The sequence below is a fragment of the Alligator sinensis genome, unplaced genomic scaffold (assembly GCF_000455745.1).
Source record: "Alligator sinensis unplaced genomic scaffold, ASM45574v1 scaffold49_1, whole genome shotgun sequence".
NCBI classification, from domain to species: domain Eukaryota; kingdom Metazoa; phylum Chordata; order Crocodylia; family Alligatoridae; genus Alligator; species Alligator sinensis.
In genome coordinates, this window is record NW_005841970.1 from 1,956,875 (window position 1) to 1,979,093 (window position 22,219).

General features: G+C 38.0%; 1 protein-coding gene across 1 annotated transcript in view; it reads left to right on the top strand.

The window, feature by feature from the left end:
• The window catches only part of TLL1 (tolloid like 1), a 233,936-nt gene that overhangs the window by 169,713 nt on the left and 42,004 nt on the right, over nt 1–22,219 (top strand). Inside the window, exons 11-16 of the mRNA XM_006020836.3 lie at nt 438–554; nt 1,313–1,458; nt 9,840–10,035; nt 11,547–11,672; nt 15,877–16,037; nt 20,490–20,670. Of these exons, the coding sequence (XP_006020898.1) occupies nt 438–554; nt 1,313–1,458; nt 9,840–10,035; nt 11,547–11,672; nt 15,877–16,037; nt 20,490–20,670 (927 nt within the window). The remainder of the gene's footprint in view (nt 1–437; nt 555–1,312; nt 1,459–9,839; nt 10,036–11,546; nt 11,673–15,876; nt 16,038–20,489; nt 20,671–22,219) is intronic.

A 22,219-nucleotide genomic window follows, 5' to 3' on the forward strand; every position in this document is an offset into this window, starting at 1 on the left:
TCCTCGGAAGGAGTGGAAAGGAAAATTAGTGATTTTGTCTTTTAACTTTTTTGCACTCGCATGCTATGTTGTTGGACAGTGCTGAAGTGACTGCAGACATCATAATACTTGCTTTTGCTCTTTTAAAATTAATAACTTTCTAAATATGGAAACTGTAAAATGCAATACTCCTTGGCAAACCCTTTAAGAGCTTTGAAGGTGGCCTCATACTAAAAGAACCCAAGAATTATAAAAGATAATTCTATTATAATAAGATCAGGGGAAGGGTGTATTAATATTTAAGCACTAAACTGCAGAAACGTGTGCTTAACTTTAAGCATGTGAGTAATTCCATTGAAGGCATTCAGATAGCTCTTGTTTATAAATGTGTACAAGTGTTTGCAGGACTGGGGCTTTAAAGCTGATATAAAATGCACTTACTTGTTGCTTGTTTTTAGGTAGGTTCTGTGGTGATAAACTGCCTGAAGTCCTTGCATCTACTGACAGCAGGATGTGGATAGAATTCCGTAGCAGCAGTAATTGGGTAGGAAAAGGTTTTGCAGCAGTTTATGAAGGCAAGTCACTTTGAATAATAAAGAAGATAGAATTTTATGGATAAAGATAAGGAAAAATGATTTTAATATATATCTTATGGACCATTAATATGAAAACATGTTCTTAATATTGAAATATTTTGTAGTATTAATTTAATAGATATTCTTTTTTAATTGGCAGTATGACTATATAACAGAGATCTTCTTTTCTAATGATATGAGTCGTCATATTTGAAACTCACTTTAGCTTTCCTGAGTCCTATTCTTTAGCCCATGCCAAAATTTCTACATGGAGATTACAGCATATAAGGACATTTCTATTTGTCTTTGTTCAGTTGTGTTGGGTATATAGGTCCTGATTCTGAACATATGTTTTTCTGTAACTTTACTTATGTTAGTTGTTTAACTGGAGTCAGACTCAGGTGAAGACTCATAGATTACTGTAGAGAATGAAGCTTCTGCCTTAGTCTTCTCTTTTTTTATGGTAAGTTCCAAATCAGGATGTAGTAAAAGGCATATAAAAAGTACAATAGCTTACCTATTTTGATGTTTTTAAGATCTTTATGAATGTGTAAAAATACACAGCCCCTAAAAGACTCCCTGTAAAATGTTCAGTAGCTTAGTTGACCTTGGTTTCAACAATTTGACCTTGGTAGCATGTTTTTTCCTAGTATAACCCCATCACCAACTTTACAGCAAAGGTACAAAAAATATCAGCTCTAGAGGAAAACATGTCAGTATCGACCATATACTTAGATTGAATTTTATGCTTTCCTCAGCAATTTGTGGAGGTGAGATCCACAAAAATGAAGGCCAGATCCAGTCTCCTAATTATCCTGATGACTACAGACCAATGAAGGAATGTGTGTGGAAAATAACTGTGTCAGAGAACTACAATGTCGGATTAACCTTCCAGGCATTTGAGGTAAAGCCTTTTAACTCATCTCAGCAAACCATTTAGTGGATAAATGACAGTGGCATTTTAAGGGAATCCTCATTAAACCAATGAAGAAACAAAGAATTCTGTAAGAAAAATAACCTCTGAAGTCAAATTTTGCTGTACTTGAAACCTTTCCTGTTGCAGAAATTTTCAAGAAGATTAAAAGGGTTTTATGTTATCTGTGCTATTTGAATTGGAATGTTTAAGCACTGACAATAGATTCTTTTCACAAAATGTATAATCCCATTCTGCTAGGTTGCTTTAAAGGTCTATTAAATAAAAGGCCTGTTATTTCTTTCCTAAATCTAATTGTGAGGGTTGGGATGGGGGTTGTCTTTCTGCAAATAAACCACTATTTCTGCCTGTATTATGTACTCTGATTTTCTTTTTAAAAAGCCAATCCTTTAAAGTGGTCTAGCAGCACATGTTTAGAGAAATAATACTGTGGTGATTTACCATTTAATATCTCTGAAGTATTTCTCTCTCTGTATGAATGTATCTCTGTGTTGCTATGAAATTACACAGGCCAGTAAACTTACCTGTAACAAGGACAAGTGATATTTCAGACAACCCCTATGCATCGTGTCTGTACTAGTTTGGAGACTTCAGTTAAATTGAGTAATGCTCTTGTTTCTACTTGTTTTTTGTTCAAATATTTTACAATATTATTGACTTGACTTTAAAAACAACATGCATCTTTCTTTATTATCTTTTTTTTCAACATAGTGTTCATGATCCATATATAATCCTGATCTTGCAGCCTATAAGACCATGTAACACCTTGTAAAACTACTGCAAGTTTGTGGAGTGGAACTGGAGTTAAGCCTTACATGAGCAAATTTACCAGCAGTGATGAACATAAACTTTACCCAAGAAGAGGTTCTCATAACTGTTTACCTGCAGCCCCTTATCTTTGCCATGTTTTAAAATGAAGATCCCATACTGCACAGGACAGGATTTCCCTTTTTTCCCCAATGATCTTTTCACAGACCAGTGAGGTTTCCAGTGGCCTGATTCACCCAAACTAACCTGGTTACCCAAACTAACATGTCCATATCTGCCTTTTGAACACTTCTAAGCAGTCTTTATTTTCTGCAGCTATACAAGTCCTAATGATATCCTTCTAATAATGAAGAGTTATAATTATAAGTCTGTTATAATTAGTATGGATCAGGGTAGCACTATGGTATAAGTATTACACAAGATTATTCTATACAGTCAAGCAAAGCCTTTCTATCAATAGTCATTCTAAGGGATAGGGTGGCAGTTTTGGTTTTTATTATAACCTGAGATAAATCAGTTTGCTGGTTTTGACAAGACAAAGACAAGTTTGTCCCTTTACTATGTATAAACTAAATAAGGTATATAGAAGTCAGTGGTTTTATTGAGAGTATTGCTTCTCAAACCATTTATGGGTTTAGTGTTGCCTCTCGTTTCAAGAATTTTTGCTTTAACTTCTTCATGTGCTCAAGGGTTTGACGCAGGAAGTTTTGGGAAAAGAAATAAAGATACATAAGTGATGAAACAAAGAAATTAAATGAATTCTGGATTCCCTTCTGTTAAATAAATAATAATAAAGCCCTCTTCACAGCTGTACTCATGTTAAGAGCTGGTTGCAATTCCTCACCTATTTTCATTTTGTTCCTAATGACAGGCAGTCAGGTTTCAGGCATGTATATGTATCCACTACTAATTAAGAAAATTATATTAAATCTTTAGCCAAAGGCACATTCTTTTTATATCTGTAAGGCCAGGCTGAAATACAGATTGAGGCATCCACATGGGGCTGAGATAACTGAGTCAGAAACTGAAATCTTGAAAAGTTGCCACCTATCCCTGGAGACACCCATTTTTTTTTTATCTTCTTGTTCCCCAGGCTTTCTGCTTCTACTCATGCCTACACAGACCTTAGTTTTAACAGAACTGAGCACCTCCTCACTAGTATTAGGTCATGTCTAAACTTGACTGGGATTAAAGAAAAAGGTATGCCTCGAAATATCTCCTTTGAAGGGCTCAGTCTAGTAGGCTTTCTCAGAGGAGACTTAACACATGCCTTTTGGATTGGTGTGACAGACAAAAATGCAGTGGAGGTTGTTTCTTTCTTTTAAAAGCAGTGGGGGTATTGCTCCTACTTATCAAATAGGTTCATAGTTAGTATGCTCACCCAAGATGTGGGAGTCCCAGTTTCTCATCTTTCTCTCATAGTATTCAAACACATATCTCTTACCTCCTTCAAGGATGTCCTACACACATGACAAAAGGCTATTTTGGAATGGAGTCTTGTCTAGGAAAGAGGGGTACTCCCTTAACCTCCTTTTGAAACTGTTCCACTCTGCAAAAAAGAGTCACTGTGTGAGAAGGAAGGAGTATGATTTTCTTTCTTACTGATTAAGGCACTTGTGTGGAAGGATGGAGACCTATATTCCCATCCCCACTCCAAGGACTGCTTACGTATTTTACCCAATGATTGTTCAGTGTTGGTGTATCCTCAGGAGGGAGAAAGGGAGTTGGGAAAGGAAGAGTAGTTGAATCTCTAAAGGCAGAGGAAAGAGCAAACCATATGTACCCCACATCCTGAGTGAGTGCCATAACCACAAGGCATTCACTCAAATGAGTGACCAGTTTTAAGTCCTTCTCTATTTTTTAAGTAAGTCACGTAAGTGCCTAAGCTTTATTCAGGTATATGAGAAAGGAAATATGGATGGGGGTTTGGCCAGACTGAGCCCCTCTCCTCAGAATGTCCTACTGAATAGCTATAGATATCTTCCAGTTGAATACCTGGTTGTTTTTTGATCCCATTTTGAAGTGCCTAACTCTCACCATAGTTTGGGAAGCCTAACTCAAGGTTCTGGATTCCAGTCCAGGGTCTCTTACACTTTCAGTCTTATATGCCAGTGTGGATCAAAAATAATGAAGGACTGAGCAAAGAAGTATTGTAATCTGTTCATGAGAAAATTATGTTTCTGTCCTTTGAAAGGTGCATTTAAGTGTAATGAATTCTGATTATCTGGACATAATGCAGGAAAATAACTTTATAAATAACCTTCACTCTATAATTACACTGCCAGAAAAGCCAAGAACTTTAGACTATATCATGGAGTCATCTTGTTTTGCCAACTGTGCATTTGGCATTGCAGCTTCCAAAGAGTGTAAGATTGCCCATTTGTCTTTGGTTCCATGATGGGGGACCATTATGGAACCAAGGACAAATATACTAGAAAATGTCTAGGCAGGGCAGGATAAACATCATTAACTCCACTTCCTTTTTTTTCTCAGTGTTAGTCATGCCCTACAATGATGCATTTTAACAACTATCAGTAAGTCTATATATACTTTTTAAAATCCTTTTTTACATGATTTTTTTTTTTATTTGTACTCAATCTTACTAAAGGGACAAGGAAGTCAGAAATTAATCCAGGGTCATCCAGTGTTAGTTCTGCCCTTGTGAAAGTAGTTTCATTAATCTCAGTGTATTCTGAGTTCATTTATCTTTGCATAAATCAGGCAAGTGCATTTTCTCCTATTTTATGAATAACAAGTAGTTAAACATGAATTCTTCAGTGATAATGAAAAAATCATCCCTTAGGTGCATTTTGGCTATGGCAATAAGGAAAGTGGCTATAAAATAAAATTCAGTTCAAATCTTCTCTGGAAATACAGCTGACTGTGGATTTCCTATATCAAGACTGATCAGTGTGCTCCTTACTTTCTTTATGAATTCAGATAAGGCAATAAGTAAAAGTGGTCAAGAATTTTTTGACAAGCTGCAGCTATCCATGGAACGATCCATGTAAATGACACCTTTGTCAAGAAGGTTTCAAATATTCAGGGTATGTTTTTTTTTTTTTTTTTCCCCTCTATCACTAACCCTAAATACTCTGTATTCCACTGTTGGGGCACTTGCAGGGGGTCTGAGTAGACCCAGGTTCAAGTCCCTGCTCTTTCTAAATCAAAGTGAATGCAGAAGGGAAGACTGGGACTGGATCCTTCTTACCTCATCTGAGTGCTGCACCATGAGTCTAAGTATTCTGGCAGGTTTCTGTGGGGTTTTTATTTACTTATTTAATATTTGGGGGGAAACCCTATGAAAAGTCTTATTTTAGTCCAGAAAAGTTGGAGATTTTGTTTTCTTGGCATTCCAAGAAACAGGTTGCTTGCCTCAGTGAGTCCATAAACCTCACTTAATTTTTCCTTGGGATTACCATCAGCTAATATGGCAAACATTACCAGCCTGTTACACTAAACAGTATATAACACACAAGATACTAAAATTATAAGTGTTCTATGAGATTAGAATGTATGCGATAACGGTAGGTTTTATACTAACAAGTTAGTATACATTGACCATCATTTAAATGCATATTTACAATATTTGCCTTTATCATTTGTGGTTTGAAAGGGAAATGCTAAATAATGTGATAAATTTGTTACTCTACTTAGCAGTAATTGTCCAACTTTTAATGGAATCTGGATTTTAATAGTATGTGCGCCCTGATATGGTCATGCTGATAAATAAATCATGAAATCAGTGTGGCCCCGCAATAGAGCACTGTATTGAGACTTGGTTTTGACTTGTATTGCTAGCTCTGCTAATGCCCTTAGACCATGGTGATAATGATGCTGAACTCCCTTTTAAAGTGCTTTGAGACTTCATGGGAAAAGTGCTATAATATTATCATTATTATTTACCAGCCACAACATTCCTGTGATATGGGCAAGTGCTGGAAGTATTTTTATCCCATTTTCCAAATAGGGAAACTAGTCCATAGAGTAAAATTTTCCAAATATGCACTGTATTTTTTTTCCACAGGAAAATTCTTGTGCTATCCTTAGCAAACCCATGCATAGTTAAAACAAATGGAAGCTTATTTGGCTGTTCTGACATGCAGAAGAACTTTCAGAGGCTGGATACAATACTTTCTAAGCTAGATACAATCCTCAGATGGAGGTGGAAAGTTAGGAATCTTGGAATGCTTGATCTTTACTCTTCTCTGTATGACAGAAGGATTGTATATCAGAAAGCTGACCTGAACTTGTTCTGTTCTTCTTAGCCTGTTTATGTCACTTATTTTTTAGATCCTCTTGAGATTTAAGGTGTCAGAAGAATGGGGTAAATGAATGCAAGGTTTTTTTTATATTGGTATATGAGGCAAAGTGAGTTTTCTGACACTGATGCCATGGTCTGAGCCACAGCAGCCCCTTTCTCTAATTCCCACAGCCACTTGACATCACTTCACCTTGCATGCCCTTTCTGGTTATTGCTGCAAATGTCTCTATCTTAGAGATTTCTCTAGCTTTTTTTCCCTTCACCCCAGTCCTGTCATGTTTCTCTTCTGGGTTTCCTCAGGAGCCTTCAGCAACTGATGATTTATACTACTAACACAGTTATAGCCTTGTTTCTAAAAATTAAAGCATGTTTTATTTGTGAACAGTTTTCATGATTCTTTTCACCCACATGTAATTTGAAACAATGAGGTTTTTAGTTCTCCAATAAATAAAGTTTATAGGCCCAATCCAGTTGCCACTAGGCTCAGCAAGAATCATCTTATTAATGTAAATAGGTTCTTAAACCTCTAATGGGAAGCAAAACAGATTTTTGCAGCCTATCATAGCAGACTCTTGTGTAGCAGCACTGCCAGATATCATAGAATCATAATGTCCAAAAATCTGAGGTACAGATTAGGAAAAAAATGTCAAACAAATCCTCTCTTATTTGGTGCCAAAAGATTTCAATATCAGTTATTGCTTCTCCAAAAATGCTATATTTATCCCCTCTTTTATGTTTTCAGGTGTTGTTACTTAATCTCTAAATATCATTAGTACTGGCACCACTTGCGGTAGTACTGAACTAAAATATTAATATAGTAAAGTGATCAACTTACATGATTTTTTTAGTGTAAATCAATAGCACTTTATAAATTGGTTGATCTTTATACTCTTAGATGTTTAGCAATTTACCACTGTCCAAAATAGATTTTTATTTTTCTTTCTCTGCCAACAATGAAAAGTGATCATCAAAAAGGAAACTCAAGCATTTTTCAATGTGTGTTGGGCACATGTAATTTAGACCTGCATTTGGCCTATAAAAAATAATAATTTTTAAACTCCCTTTTTGAGTCAAATAATGTTCTAATAACACAGAAAAAGATGTTAAATTACAAGAGTTGTCAAATGCCTTTATGCTGTAATAAAACCAAGATGTTAAGAAAACCCTACAATCATACTATTGATTTCAATCGCTTATAGAACTTTTCTCCCTACATCTGACTATAACAGTGGGTTTTTTATGTATTGATGTTAATAACATTTTGCAAAAGTTGTACATACACTAAATGTAATCATTGAAAAAAATCTAAGGTTAATATTAACATTTGGAATATGATGCTATCTGGTTAAAACATACCCTTTAGAAAGCTAAAAACCTGTTATAGGATTTGAACCTTGACTTTAGCAAGGCTTTTGCTATGGTCTCCCACAACATTCTTGCAAAAGAGCTAAGGAAGTACAGGTTGGATGAATGGACTGTAAAGTGTATAGAAAAGTGTCTTGCTCAATGGTTAGCGGGCAGCCGGTATCAAGTGCAGTGCTCCAGTGGCCAGTGCTGAGGTCTGTCTTGTTCAGTATCTTCATCATTGACCTGGAAGATAAGATGCAGTGTATCCTCAGCAAGTTTTCAGATGACACAAAGCTGGGGGGAATAGTAGATACACTGGCGGGTAGCGCTAGGATTCAGAGAGACCTAGCCAAATTGGAGGATTGGATCGAAAGTAATGTCTTGAGGTTCAATAAGGAGAAGTGCAAAGTCCTGCACTTTGGATGGAACAATCCCATGCACCACTACAGGCTGGGGACTGACTGACTAAGCAGCAGCTCTGTAGGAAAGGACCCCGGGGTTATAGGGGAAAATAAGCTGAATATGAGCCAACAGTGTGCCTTTGTTGCCAAGAAGGCTAATGGCATAGTGGGCTGCATTAGTAGGAGCATTGCCAACAGATTGAGAGAGGTGATTATTCCCCTCTATTCAGCATTGGTTAGGGCACATCTGGAGTACTGTATTCAGTTTTGGGCTCCCCACTACAGAAAGGGTTTGGACAAATTGGAGAGAGTCTAGCAGAGGACAATGAAAGCAGTTCGAGGGCTGGGGCATGTGATTTATGAGGAGAGACTGAGATAACTTGGCTTATTTGGTTTGCAGAAGAGATGATTGAGAGGAGATTTCATAACAGGTTTCAATGTGATTTCAAGAGGATGAATCTGGATTCTTCTCTGTGGTGGCACGTGACAGAATAAGGAGCAGTGGTCTCAATTTGCAGCAATGGAAGTTTAGTTTAGATATTAGGAAAATTTTCCTCACAAGGAGGGTAGGAAAGTACTGGAACAGTTTACCTGGAGAGGTTGTGGAATCTTCATCCCTGGAGGTTTTTAAGACCTGGCTAGACAAACTTTGGCTCAAACTTTGGGGGTTGGACTGGATGACCTCCTGAGGTCCTTTCCAACCTTAATTTTCTATGATTCTGTGATTTTGGATGTTCAGTTGGACATATGCCTCTGATTACATTAGCTATATACACACAACTCCTGTTCAAACCATTACTAGGAAGATTGTGCTCTAAATTATCTGGACCTTCCTTACTATGTATTCTAACTCTAGTTCTGATGCTGCTTATCATCAGAATACTTGGAGAAATGGGGCATTTAACAGATTGAAAATGAAATGACAATTTAAATATCAGTTCTGTTATTTCTTTCATTACTAATCATTTTAGAAGCGAATTTCTAATTCCATTCTGCTTCCCACACTATGAAAGGCCTGAAACGAATTATCCACTTCCTGATCCCCTCTTCACTACATATATTTTCCACACACATTTTGCACTACCTTGAAAATGGAGGGAGAGCATAAAATACATTTAATTTTATATCTACATAAACAATACAAAGGAACATGTTATATATTATGATGTATTTAATATTTAACTCAATAAAACTTAAACTTTTTATTCTGTTAAAAGCTAGCACCTTTTTTTTTTTTTAGACTTCCACATTAGAATGTACAGAAACATAGAGACCTCCCATTTAATTTAGATCAAACTTTTGGGGTTCACAAGCAGAGTTTTGTTTTCTATCTATTCCAAATATACTTTATCTTAACTGAGCTGTTATATAATATTTTAATGTTAAAATCATGCTTTTGTTTAAAAAAATCAATGTATTAATAAGCAGTATTATTAATAAGCAGTTGTATGTAATATGATCAGAGATCTATCCTTCATCAAAGTTTTTATTCAGTTATCAACAGAAAAGGATTTGTGTTTAGGAATGTGTAATGCCCATGGTTTAAAAAAATGTTTTTGATGTCTTTACAGATTGAAAGACATGACAACTGTGCTTATGACTACTTAGAAGTTCGAGATGGAACCAGTGAAAATAGTCCTTTGATTGGCCATTTCTGTGGCTATGATAAGCCAGATGATATTAGATCTACCTCCAATACCCTGTGGATGAAGTTTGTTTCTGATGGAACTGTTAACAAAGCAGGGTTTGCTGCTAACTTTTTTAAAGGTATTTATTAAAATACAGTTTATGGAGGATGGATCTGGCTCACAAGTCATAATGCAGAAGAATTAAAAAAAAATTCTGTTATGCTATGATTGATATTAAAGACAAAGCTTAGGAGGGGTATAAGTTAAAATTAATTTTAATTTCTATTCCTATGAGAATGAATTTGCCTAATTTGCCGTGGCCTTTTACTGCATATTATTACTGTAGTTGTGTATACTTTTGCAAGGTGGGAGTTAATGCCACTGCTGCTCATTGCCCTTTTCCCCTTCTGCTGATTTTAGTTACCACAGCTGCTAATGATATTAAATGCAGGTATCAAATTTAGGCAAGAATAGTTCAAGCAAATTAACAAACATGTAGATGAATTAAAGCACATTAACGCTGTATGTGTTGACTGATTTGGGACTAACTTTAGTCCCAAGTCAGTCCACAGACCGTGCTAATGGGCTTTAATACATGCACATGTAGACACCTGTGTAAACCTGCTTAATGCACATTAAGATAATGTGCATCAAATTTCGGCATGCTTAAATGCATGTGTAAAACACCCCTAATATCCTCCATACACTCCAAAGAGGTTTGGGGGACAGTGCCTTGTATAGCATGTTTCCGTTATCATTCCACATGCATCTACACTGGTCAGCCCACTGCAAGCATAGTGGCAAGGTCCACCCAATCTACACCCTGTCCTGCCTTCCTGGATAGGATGGGGAAGTGAAGCATGTGGCTCTGGCTTCCCCTCCACTTGGCAGCCTGTGGTGCACCAAGTGCATGCACAAAAGTAAGGGGACAGCCATTTATCCTCTTGTGTGGTCACAATGGGCTAGTGATGATTAAGCTTGTACCATCAATCTAAACTCTGCAGTAGCACAGTGAAAGCTGTAGTTGTAAAAGTAGGAGGGAAAGGGTTGTTTTTGTTATATTGTTTAATTTCAAAAGAAAGCATTCTCCATGTTTGTCACTGTGTAATGCCATATTTCTGTACCTCAGGTATATTTGGCCTGGATATAATGAGCATATTTTAAAGCTAGAAGAGTTAATACTGTTTTCCTTTTTTCCTGCTGTATCTTTTTCTCTTTAATATCAGGAGAATCAAAACCTGGAATTTGAGGATTCCATTAATCTGGTTTTGAGTATGAATACAGGATAATGTACAAATTCATTCTGTTGAAGATAAAGTGCCCTTCAGCCGACCCCGATGTGGATTTCCAATCATTCTCTCAGTACTTTACACAACCTTTAGATTGCTGCAGCCTAAATTATTGAATGGAAGCTTATAAATGAGGTCTGCAGCTGTCAGTTGCTATTGTTGTGAAAAAGGAAAACATAAGCTTTATTTTCTCATTGCAGGTCCATAACAATTTAAAAACACTGTAGTCAGCAGACATGATGTGTTATTTAGTACAAGTTACAATGGTGTGCATGCAACAAGCTGGAGATCTATTTAGTTAGCTGTGAAGAAGGTAAAGACTTATTAATTAAGCATTTTCCATCGCTTTCTATCTTGATAGAGGAAGATGAATGTGCCAAACCTGACAATGGAGGCTGTGAACAGCGGTGTGTGAATACTCTGGGCAGCTATCAGTGTGCTTGTGATCCTGGGTATGAACTTGCACCTGATAAAAAGAGTTGTGAAGGTACAGTATGTCATTAGGTCTAGGGACAGACATTCAAAAAGCCTGAGCTTGAATTGATTCAATCTTTGCAGCTTACTGTAACCTGGCTAGGCTAAATCAGTTTTGTAACCAGACAGACATCCCAGAAATGCAGGCACATGCCTGCAGTGGCTCAGGCTAGATGCCGGAGGGCACTAGAGTAGCTTTCCCTTCCTTCAACAGAACTGAGCTGAGGTGGGTATGGCCAGGCTCTGGCAGGAACTCTGATTAGCCCAGCAGGGAATTTATAACAGTGTTTATCACCCAATTAAGAAAACAACAGAGGGACAGTACCAGCTACTTGTTGATTCTGCCTGTTGATTCAGCATGGACCATAGCCAGTATGTGGTCTGCTAGCTAATACATAGACACCTCCTCAGCAAGGCAGAGGGGAGGAAGGAATTCTTGATTAGCAGGGAGTGGTGAGGGGAAGGGGGAAGCAGCCTGCAGTCTCTGTTGAGCTCCAGCCAGAGAGCATGCTGAGATCCTGGGGGTGTCTGGTTTATCTTAAACCAGTAGTGGGTGTGGGACAGACATTGCATAAACCAGTTTGACCCAAATCAGTTAAGTCTGATTTATCTCAAACCAGTTTCAGCTATTTTCAAACTGGTTTATATGCACTGAGCATCTGTTCTGTTACAGGTTTAAATCAGTTTCTGATCACTTAAACCAGTTTATGTGTAATGTCTGTCCCTAACCTAGTTGTTAAGGTCCTAGATTACATTTTACAAAGCCATTTTACAGTATGTTTTTCATGTTCTGTGACTTAAGCAGAAATTTGTCTAGGTATGAGTATCCACTTGAGAAAACATTGAGATAGCTTCATGCTAGGAAACAGTAGTATGTCTATAACATATTACTGCCTTTCTATAATAGTCTTATTCATTGATTGTAAATTTATCCTGTTCAGGCTTTATTGTCAGTAGAATGATATACAGTGGAGTCTGGTTAATTTGTACTTTACTGATCCACTCTATAATTTCACTTCACAACAGTGTAGTCTTTCCCCATGCATTAGGAAAGATTTACTCACAGAGCAATATATTGAGGTATAAAATATAATTTGTCATCAAAACTATTGATTAAGAACAAGGAAATCAAAATATATATATTTCTATAAATCAAAATATATAAGGTCAGCACTATCGTTTATGAAAATAGTAGAAATAATATGAAGTGAGTTAAAAAACACCAGTCAATTCAAACATGTTATATTTTATCTTTGTCTGAATGTTGTAATATGTCTGAAAAAGTGCAACTTCCTTTAGATGAAGTTAAAACTACAATTTCTAAATTCTCTAGATATGTGAACAGATTTATGAGACAATTAATTTCTGTTTAGTTCCCTCATCTTTTTCTTGCCAGAATAATAGGCATGTATGAGGCATTTTAGTTCCTTTTAGGCCATTGACAATGAAAACATATGGTAGTTCATAAACCATGATTTTTTTCCCAATTTTTTCAATGTGTTTCAAAATGAGCCCGTATTCCAAAAGTTCCTTATAACAAGGGCTAAGTACAGACAGTCAAAATGCCTTAGGTTGAATTGATTCAATCTTTGCAGGTTAGTCCTAAACTGTGTAGATTTAAACAGTAAGCAAGTGAACAGACATTCACTTTTGATTCCAGAAATTTAGCCACATGCCTGCAATTGCCAATGCCAGAAGCTGGGAGGTGCTAGAGCATGCCTCTTTGCTTGGCTGGAGCAGAAAGCTTGGGTCAAAGCTAGCCGCCCACCCTGTGGGGCGGGGGGGGGAGGGGACTTTGGGAGAGGAAGATATTTAGGAGGAAGTACTTCTGAGTGGTGCTACATTAGCTAGTACCACAACCAAAAGAGACCTGAGGGTCATGATCAACTATAAAATGAACACAAGCCACCAGTGCAATGCTATAGTTGGCAAACCGAACAACACTGGCACGCATCAACCGATGCGTCTCAAGTGAGACTAAAGATGTCATCCTCCCACTTTACTCAGCACTGGTGAGTCCTCAGCTGGAATACTGTATCCAGTTCTGGGTGCAGCAGTTCAAAAGGGATGTGGAGAAGCTGGAAAGAGTTAAAAGGAGGGCCACATGAATGATTAGAGGTCTGGAGAGCAGACAATATGAGGAGAGGCTGAGGGACTTGGGGCTGTTCAGCCTGGAGAAGATAAGATTCAGAGGGGATTTGCTGGCAGCCTTTAAGTATACAGTATAAGGGGCAAACATCAGGGACTAGGATAACACCTGTTCACCAAGGCACCCCAGGAGAAGCCTAGGAATAATGGTCATAAAGTGATAGAGGGTTGCTTCAGATTAGACATTACGAAAAACTACTTTATGGTTCACATGTCCGTAATCAGGAATAGACTCCCCGCAGAGGTGGTACAATCATCTTCCCTGGGATCTTCAAAAGACTACTGGATACATGCCTTGCTGGGGTCATCTGACCTGAGCAGTCTTTCCTGCATGGAGGCTGGACCTGATGATCTCTGAGGTTCCTTCCATCCCCTAATTTCTGTGAACCTATGAATCTTACCACTTGCTTACTAGCTGGAGGCTGAGTTCTGATGAGAACTGGTACAAACTGGATGAAAACAGACATCACCTTTGTGATGCCATAAACATTTTGTGGTGGCACAAAATGAGAGCAAAAAGATATACATACCTGCTGTCATACTACAAGTGCTTGAATTTGTGGCTGCAAGAAAAAGTTGTATTAAATTTGGCCACTTTATTTGTCTGCTTATGGCAGAAGAACTTGGGCTGTGTGAAGCTGCCTGGGCTCTCCTGACTCCTGGGGGCAGGAGCTCTGTGGGTTTGAGAGGCAGATTCAACCCCCTCAAGCCTTGGGAGTTCCAGACTTGGTTTCCAGCCTACCGAGTCCCACCCCCCTAGGGGACATGTCTGAGGTGTGGGGAAAGTCAGGGCTTTGGGATGTATGTCTGCAGAGGGACCTCAGTATGATTCCCCACTCTGAGTTTGCAAGTGCATGGGGGGAAATCCCTTACAAAGTGATTTTCCTCTAGGCACCTACAAACCCAGGGCAGGTACCTGAGTTTTACCTGCCTGCAGATGCACCCTACGTTGCACCGTGCATGCCCAGAAGAGGCATTGTGTTTGATCCAGCTTGCCCAATGTCTGTATAAATCATGCACTTCAGCAGGGCTTTTTTGACACTTTATATAATAGCTGATTGAATCAGCTTTAGATAAAAGCACCCAAAAGCCCCCTTGAAGTGCATGATCTATACAGATGCTGCGGAGCCGGTTTGACCTAACATACAGGTAAAAGATGGGGTTTTTTTGGTTTTTATTTTTCATATCTATCAGCAGCCATAGTAATGCTGATAGAGTACCACAGCTACTGTGAGTACCACAGATGGAGCAGAGCAGAACTAAACATCTCTCCTTGACTTTTTAAAATATGAAGCCAGGTTGTCAGATGAATACGCTTAGGCTTCACTGACTTAAACTGTTCATTCTCTACTATCTGTTGCACTTTTGGTGATATAATATTGTTCTCCTATATAACTAAATAACTTTTTTTAAAAGAGGAAATAATAATAGAAAAACATACACTTCTAAAAAAACCCCAGGATTGTAAGTGTTTACAACATTTTTTAAATTGCCTAATGGCCATTCGAATATTTAAGAAAGAACCATGAATAGCAGAGTATAGAAATTGGGACGTTTATATTGATATATTTTTATTTTTAACAAAGTTAACTCTTATGTATGAATAATATCTGGCTACTACCACTAGGTAAAGGGCAACTAAGATGGACTTCAGTTAGGAAGAGGCATGTTTATATAAGCTAGGGAGAAAAGACTACTTTGGATAAGGTATTTTGGAGAGGGAGTAAGGGAAAGGAAGAGTATCCTGGTAATCCTGTGATATTCAAAGGAGTGGGAAGTCGAACTCTGCCAACAGTGATAGGGTTAAAGACAGAATTTGAAAAGAAAGAGAAATCAGAGGTTATGATAAAGTGGCTGTGAAGCACTGAAATTCATTCACACCTTTTTACATTAGATTGTAAGACGTTCAAGGCAGAGACTATGTATTTCTTTGTATTCAGATCATGCACAGTACAATTGGGCCCTGTTTCTGGCAGGGATGAACCTTTTATTTAAATATGCTTCTGCTCATAGCAAAATGTGGTATCAGAAAATAAGTGATGCTCTTCCTCTTTTATTTTACATTTCAGCTGCCTGTGGAGGACTTTTGACAAAGCTAAATGGAACTATAACCACACCAGGGTGGCCCAAAGAATATCCTCCAAACAAAAACTGTGTGTGGCAGGTGGTTGCTCCCACTCAGTACAGAATTTCAATGAAGTTTGAGTTTTTTGAATTAGAAGGGAATGAAGTAAGTAACCACAAACTGTGACTTACACAATATCGTATAGTAAACAGTTACACGATTGTTCACAAATAGATATTGTCTCATACAACAATTACTGCCTCGAATACTGGCATTTTCCATCAAAATTGTTTTCTTTGATTTTACCGGAACTTGAGAACTGTTTCTAGATTCTTTTAGAATAAAAATGGAAGGTTTTGTTCTTTTCTAAGTATGTACTTATTAAAGCAAACCTTAAAAAATGTTGTCTTCTGGAGCTGACTTGTCAACAAACTAAATGGCTGATGAGACTTTGAATTGGAGACTTCAGGAAAAAGCAAAAATTCTTGTTAACATTAAGTGTGAACATTAAGCAAACAGAGAAACTTTAGGGTAGTATAAGTAGTATAATAATTCACCATAGAATGAAATACAAAAGAAAAAATCTAGACATCAAAATAAATTTCCTGAAGTTGAGAACTACTTGGACTGTGAAATTAACCTCATCAGAATATTTTGAATCTCCGTTAATCTAGATTATTAACTGCACTGCATACTTGAGAGAAAAAATTAGTCATCTTCATCTATAAAGTACATAGTTTACTAAAATATATTTACATGTTATTAGAGTTGAGATATTATAATTTTTTATACTATTGTAGGCAATAATTCAGCCATTTTTAATCATTTAGTTTCATTTGGTTATAATGGGTGCCTATACCTGAGCAGTGAGACTGCTCCGATGCACTTTAATTACTGTGCTCCAGCAGCCTCCTGCATCTCATGCATCAGTGTCCCTGTTCTTCAAAATGGTGGCAGGGGTGCTTTATCTAAAGCTTGGGGCACTTTATCTAAAGCTCACTTGACAAGCTTTAGATAAAGCACCCCCAACACCATTTTGAAGCATGGGCACGCTGATATATGAGACGCTGTGAATGCTTTAATTAGAGTGGCTCTTAGATCCACTCTAATTACAGGTCCCCCACTGCCCCGTACTCATTTGAACAAAATATTTCCATTCAACATTTTTGTAAAGTTCTGCAGTTTGACTACATGAAAAGTATATTTTATTTCAAATAGTTCTGTAGTATTTTAAGCTTTGAGAGAAATCAGTGATTTTCATTCAGTAGTATTTTTATTATTTGAAAATGATATCCTTCTTTTGGAAAAAAAAATCCTGCATTTTGTTTGTTGGCTTTCATGCTGGGCATGAAAAACTTGTGTGTTTAAGTATTTCAGTTGTGTACACAAATAGGTTTTTGCACATGTATATCAGAAATTTAGACAGTTTCATGTTTTCCCCCCCCAAGGTAAACATAGATTTTAAACACACAAAAAACAAGGCTCAGAATAAAATTGGAGAATAAAGGTAAATCTTCAATGGCTGACTTTGAGTTTATGGCAATATTTTAGAGATTTGGTTCTGAAAACTACTGTAGTTTTAAATTCTGTATGCGTCATGTATTGATTGAAAATGTTCAACATATCACCACCAATAAAATGTTTAAAATATCATCACCAATATTACCACTTGAAAAACATTCATCTGCATTTGTACTGATATTTGTACAGCTAAATCAGAGTCCCAACTGAAGTAATCAAACATATTTTCAAAAACTATTACACATACACACACACACACTGAAGAAAATACAATTCCTCTGGCAGCCAAAGGCCCGTGTTACTTAAGGAGAAGACACAACAGGCTAGCCTGGCTCTAGGCATGCAACTGGACCAAGGCTAGCTGAACAGTGATAAGCTGGGATACTGTTGTAGATTTCTAGACAGCCAGAAGATAAAGGCTGCAAGCAGCGTGGCTGAGCTGCTTGCAGCAGGGAGGGGCAGGTTGCCCCTTAGGCAAAAGAAGAAAAACCTGTGCATGATAAGGGAGTCACCTGACCCAAAGGAGCAGGGCTTCAGGGCATATAAAACTAGCACCTGGAGGGAGGAGGTCAGTCAGGCTCAGTGCATTGCAGGTAATAGAGCTCCCAGGACAAAAGGTTAGCAGGAGACCACTCGGCAGGTACCAAACCACACTGAGAGGTGATAGCTTCAAGGGGAGGAGGGCTGGCAAGATGTCTTTTACCTGGAGTGGTGGAGGTTTTTGTTTGAAAGTGGTTGCTTGTACATTTTTTTTGTAGTTAAGTTTACAACTGGAGGCCCCAATGTGTCTACTACAGGAGCAGTATGGAGGCAACAGGGGTGCCTGAGGAACACCCAGTTTAGAGTCTTACCTGGGTCAGTGACCTCAGAGGCTGAAACTGAGACAGAACAAGACGGGGCTATGGACCCAGAGCCCAAGAAAGGCAAGACCAGGGCCAAGGGCCTAGAGGCTGAAAAGGGGCGAGATGAGGCTAGGGCCCAGAAGCTGAGTTCCAAGTCAATGGACCTAGGGCAGGGGGCAAAGGAAAGGGGCTATAGCCAGGAAGGCTGAAGTCCCAACAAAGGTTTGAGGCCTAGGGGAATAAGCACAGTAGTAGAGCTGGGTGGCTCCTTGAAATTTATACCATATACCATGGATAGGCACCCCCTGGCATAGGTATCAGAGTGTGATACGCAAAGGCATTTTGTTTGGCATGCGCCCCTTGGAGTAGACAGCAGGGAAGGGGCTAGGGCTGCACTGCCACAATAAAGATCAGGCCTGTCATGGTTCCACCCTGCCCCCATCCACCCCGGCACGCCAACATCTTACAAGTCAAGGTTGTGGGTGTTTTTGGCACTCTGCCCCAAAATGTTGCAACCCCTGCCGTATATACTCTGCAAGATATGTGCATGGCTATAGGGGCAGATGGAGGCTACAAACTCAGCCCATAAGATGCCTTGTGTCACAGGATGCCAATAGGGCCAGAAAGCCTGCAACTGATTGCTCAAGTGACAAGTTTGCAGTTGAGTGGAACCACTCTGGGATCTTGGGAAAACCTCCCAAACCTTCCAAGGCATGTGAAGGGCCCAGACTTTCCCATGGGTCCAGTCATTTAACAGGTGTCACGTTCCCCCACTGCCAAATTCATGGGCTCATTGGAGCCACAAGCTAGATGACATGGCACTGGGGCTGGATCTGTCCATGGGCCAGGGATTAAGCATCCCTGGTCTAAATACATATTCATTTTATAAGAGGTTCCATTAACTGTGAAACTATTTTTGCTGAATAAATAGTTTGTATATTGGTTTAGGTTATATTTACAAGTAACTGTAAATACTATGCTAATAAAAAAAATTAATATACCTGTACTTCTATCAAAGTTTTATATGGTGCTATATAAAGGAAACTAAACTACAAAGTCTACACTTGGATAAAGGTCTACTTAAAACCCACTAAAACATCACAATTCACCTTAATACATAATCTTTGTACAGAGAAGGATATTGAGATTTATTAACATTTTTGGAACCTGTATTTATAAATCCAAAGGCACTGAGATGAGATTTAGCTCAAAACTAGATCAGTAAAAATAAACTTTAGCTGTTAAGTTAATATTGTTTCTGTTAAGAGTCTTACATCTAATCATGATTGAATTAGCCGTGTTTCCACATCTTTAATTATAAGTACTTTTCAAATATTAGTTTGGAAGCATTAAAGTATGGGGAAACATTGAAAATTATGTTCATGGTTTATAAGTAACAAAAACCAAAATAATCTTGCATGCGTGTACTTGGATTCAATGCACAATCTGTGTCCTATCCGAATCCTTCAGGCCACTGTTTTCTCTTAAGCTATTAATTGCAGACAAGTAGGACATTTTCGATTAAATGATTGATAGTTGAGCTTAAGAAGCTTAGAAGTTTTTTGGGTGGAAGGTTTTATGTGGACAAGGGATTATGCACTGAAAGTATTATGAGTATTGCATAAGGGGTGATTTTTTTTAACTGCTTAATGAAAATTACATGTATTAGCCTGTTGCATTATAGATGTACTACTGTTAAAAAAAGATGTTAGGATTAATACTGAAGATTTATATTCTCATAAGTAAAAAAAACTTTGTGTGTCCCATTTCCATATGAAAGGCAATCCATTTTGTTTAAAGGTATAGGGTCCAATATTAACATTCATAGTTTTTGGATTCTTGTTCATCAACTGAAAGATGGTTTTTATTCTTCAAAGTGGACATTTGCAGGCCTTAGTCAAATGTCTTCAGACTACTTTTTTCCTTCTCAGTTAAATGGCTGAATTCTTAAACATTTTAAAATGTAGATTATATATATGTGTGTGTGTGTGTGTGTATGTGTATATGAATGAACTTTGTCCTAAAAGATTTAATTTTTAAACTTCTAATTTCTAGATATGTTTTAGTGTGCCTGCAAATATATTGGAATAAAATCCATACACATCGCTATAAAAGAATTTGAGATTTGCAGCAAAAGATACTAATAATGTTATAAAATACTTTATTTCTTGATGGCTTAATGTCAAAGTAACATAAAAGATCATCCATTTTATGTGAAAGATCATTTGATTAAAATAAAGATCTTTGTTCCCAGGTTTGCAAATATGATTATGTGGAGATCCGTAGTGGCCTTTCTTCTGATTCTAAACTGCATGGTAAATTTTGTGGTACAGAAGTGCCTGAAGTGATCACATCACAGTACAACAACATGAGAATTGAGTTCAGATCTGACAACACTGTCTCAAAGAAAGGCTTCAAGGCCCATTTCTTTTCAGGTACTGAAAATCCCTCCTATGTATTAACAGATGCTTCTGAATACAAAGTGTCTAGAAGCAGTGGATATTGTTCATGTGTGATAAATATAAAATGCCTTTTTCCTTCTGCTTATAACATTTAAATTTTCTGTTAAAAATAGAAATAGCTGTTCTTTCTTCTTATATTGTCTTGAATTGAAATATAAGCATATAATAGGAAAATCTCACGAAGTGTGTCCAACATTATCACAATTTTTGTTCTACTTTCCTTTTTAATCCCAATCATAATGTGATACAGATGATATACTACTTTTATTTGTATTTCTAGAGTACTACCTTTTTGTTTAATCATATGCTAATCTCACTGGCACAAGACAGATCATCCATTGATGGAAACTGTGATAACTCCACTGACTTTAGTGTAGCTATAACTGTTTACACCAGCTGTATATGTGCATCATTGACTTCAGTGGAACTACTTGCATGAGTCAAGTTAAGCTTATAAGCAAATATATGGGGGGTGGAGGGGAGGATTTAATAAGCATGTACGTAGGGCCACATAATAATAATTTGTTCTTGTGGCAGGATGTTCCATATTGATAACAATGGAATTATTCTTCGGTTGCTGCAGGTTCATTTAAGCATAAGGGCTAGAGACAGACATTTAAAAAGCCTGAGCCTGGATTGATACAATCTTTGCAGGTTAGTCTAACTTACAGTGCTTGAACTGATTTGGAGGTGGATAGACATTCATTTTTTCATTCCAGAAATGCAGGCACATGCCTGCAGTGGCTCAGGCTAGAAGCTGGAGGCGCTATAGCAGCCCTCCCTTCCCTTTGATAGTACTGAGCTGAGGGAGGGGTGTGGCCAGGCCCCTACAGGACGCTCTGATTAGGGAGGGGTTCTCCCCCCTGCTGTTGATAACAGAGCATTTAGTTACACAGCAGGGAGTTACACAGGGAGTTGTTAGCATTTATCAGCCCATCAAACAAAACAAAGCCTCTCTTATTAGTTCAAGCTCTTCTTTAAACAACTTTTACCAAGGAAGGAATGGAGGGACGCTACCAGCTACCTGTTGATTAGCTCCAAAAAGCCCTGAGCCAACACTGCCTTTGTCCTGTCTCTCATAGCGCGAACTGTAGCCAGCATGTAGTATGCTAGCTAGTGCTGAGACGTGTCTGTGTAAGGCAGAGGAGAGGTGGGAATCCCTGCTTGAGTAGCGAGTGGTGAAAAGGGAGCAGGGGGAAGCCAGGCACACACTGCTGTACCTGCAGCCTCCGTCAGAGCTCCAGGGGAGGGGCCAGCCCAGCTCTCTGGAGCAGAGAGCCCTACCCAGAGCTACGAAGTCTCTGGCGTGCTGGGGGTCTCTGGTTTAACTAAAACCAGGAAGACATTGGGACAGACATTGCATAAACTGGTTTCACTGAAATCAGTTAAATCTGATATTGCATTCTACCAGGTTTATATCAAACTGCTTTCAGCCATTTTCAGACTGGTTTATATGCACTGAACGTCTGTTCTGTTACAGATTTAAACCAATTTCTGATCACTTAAACCAGTTTATGTGTAA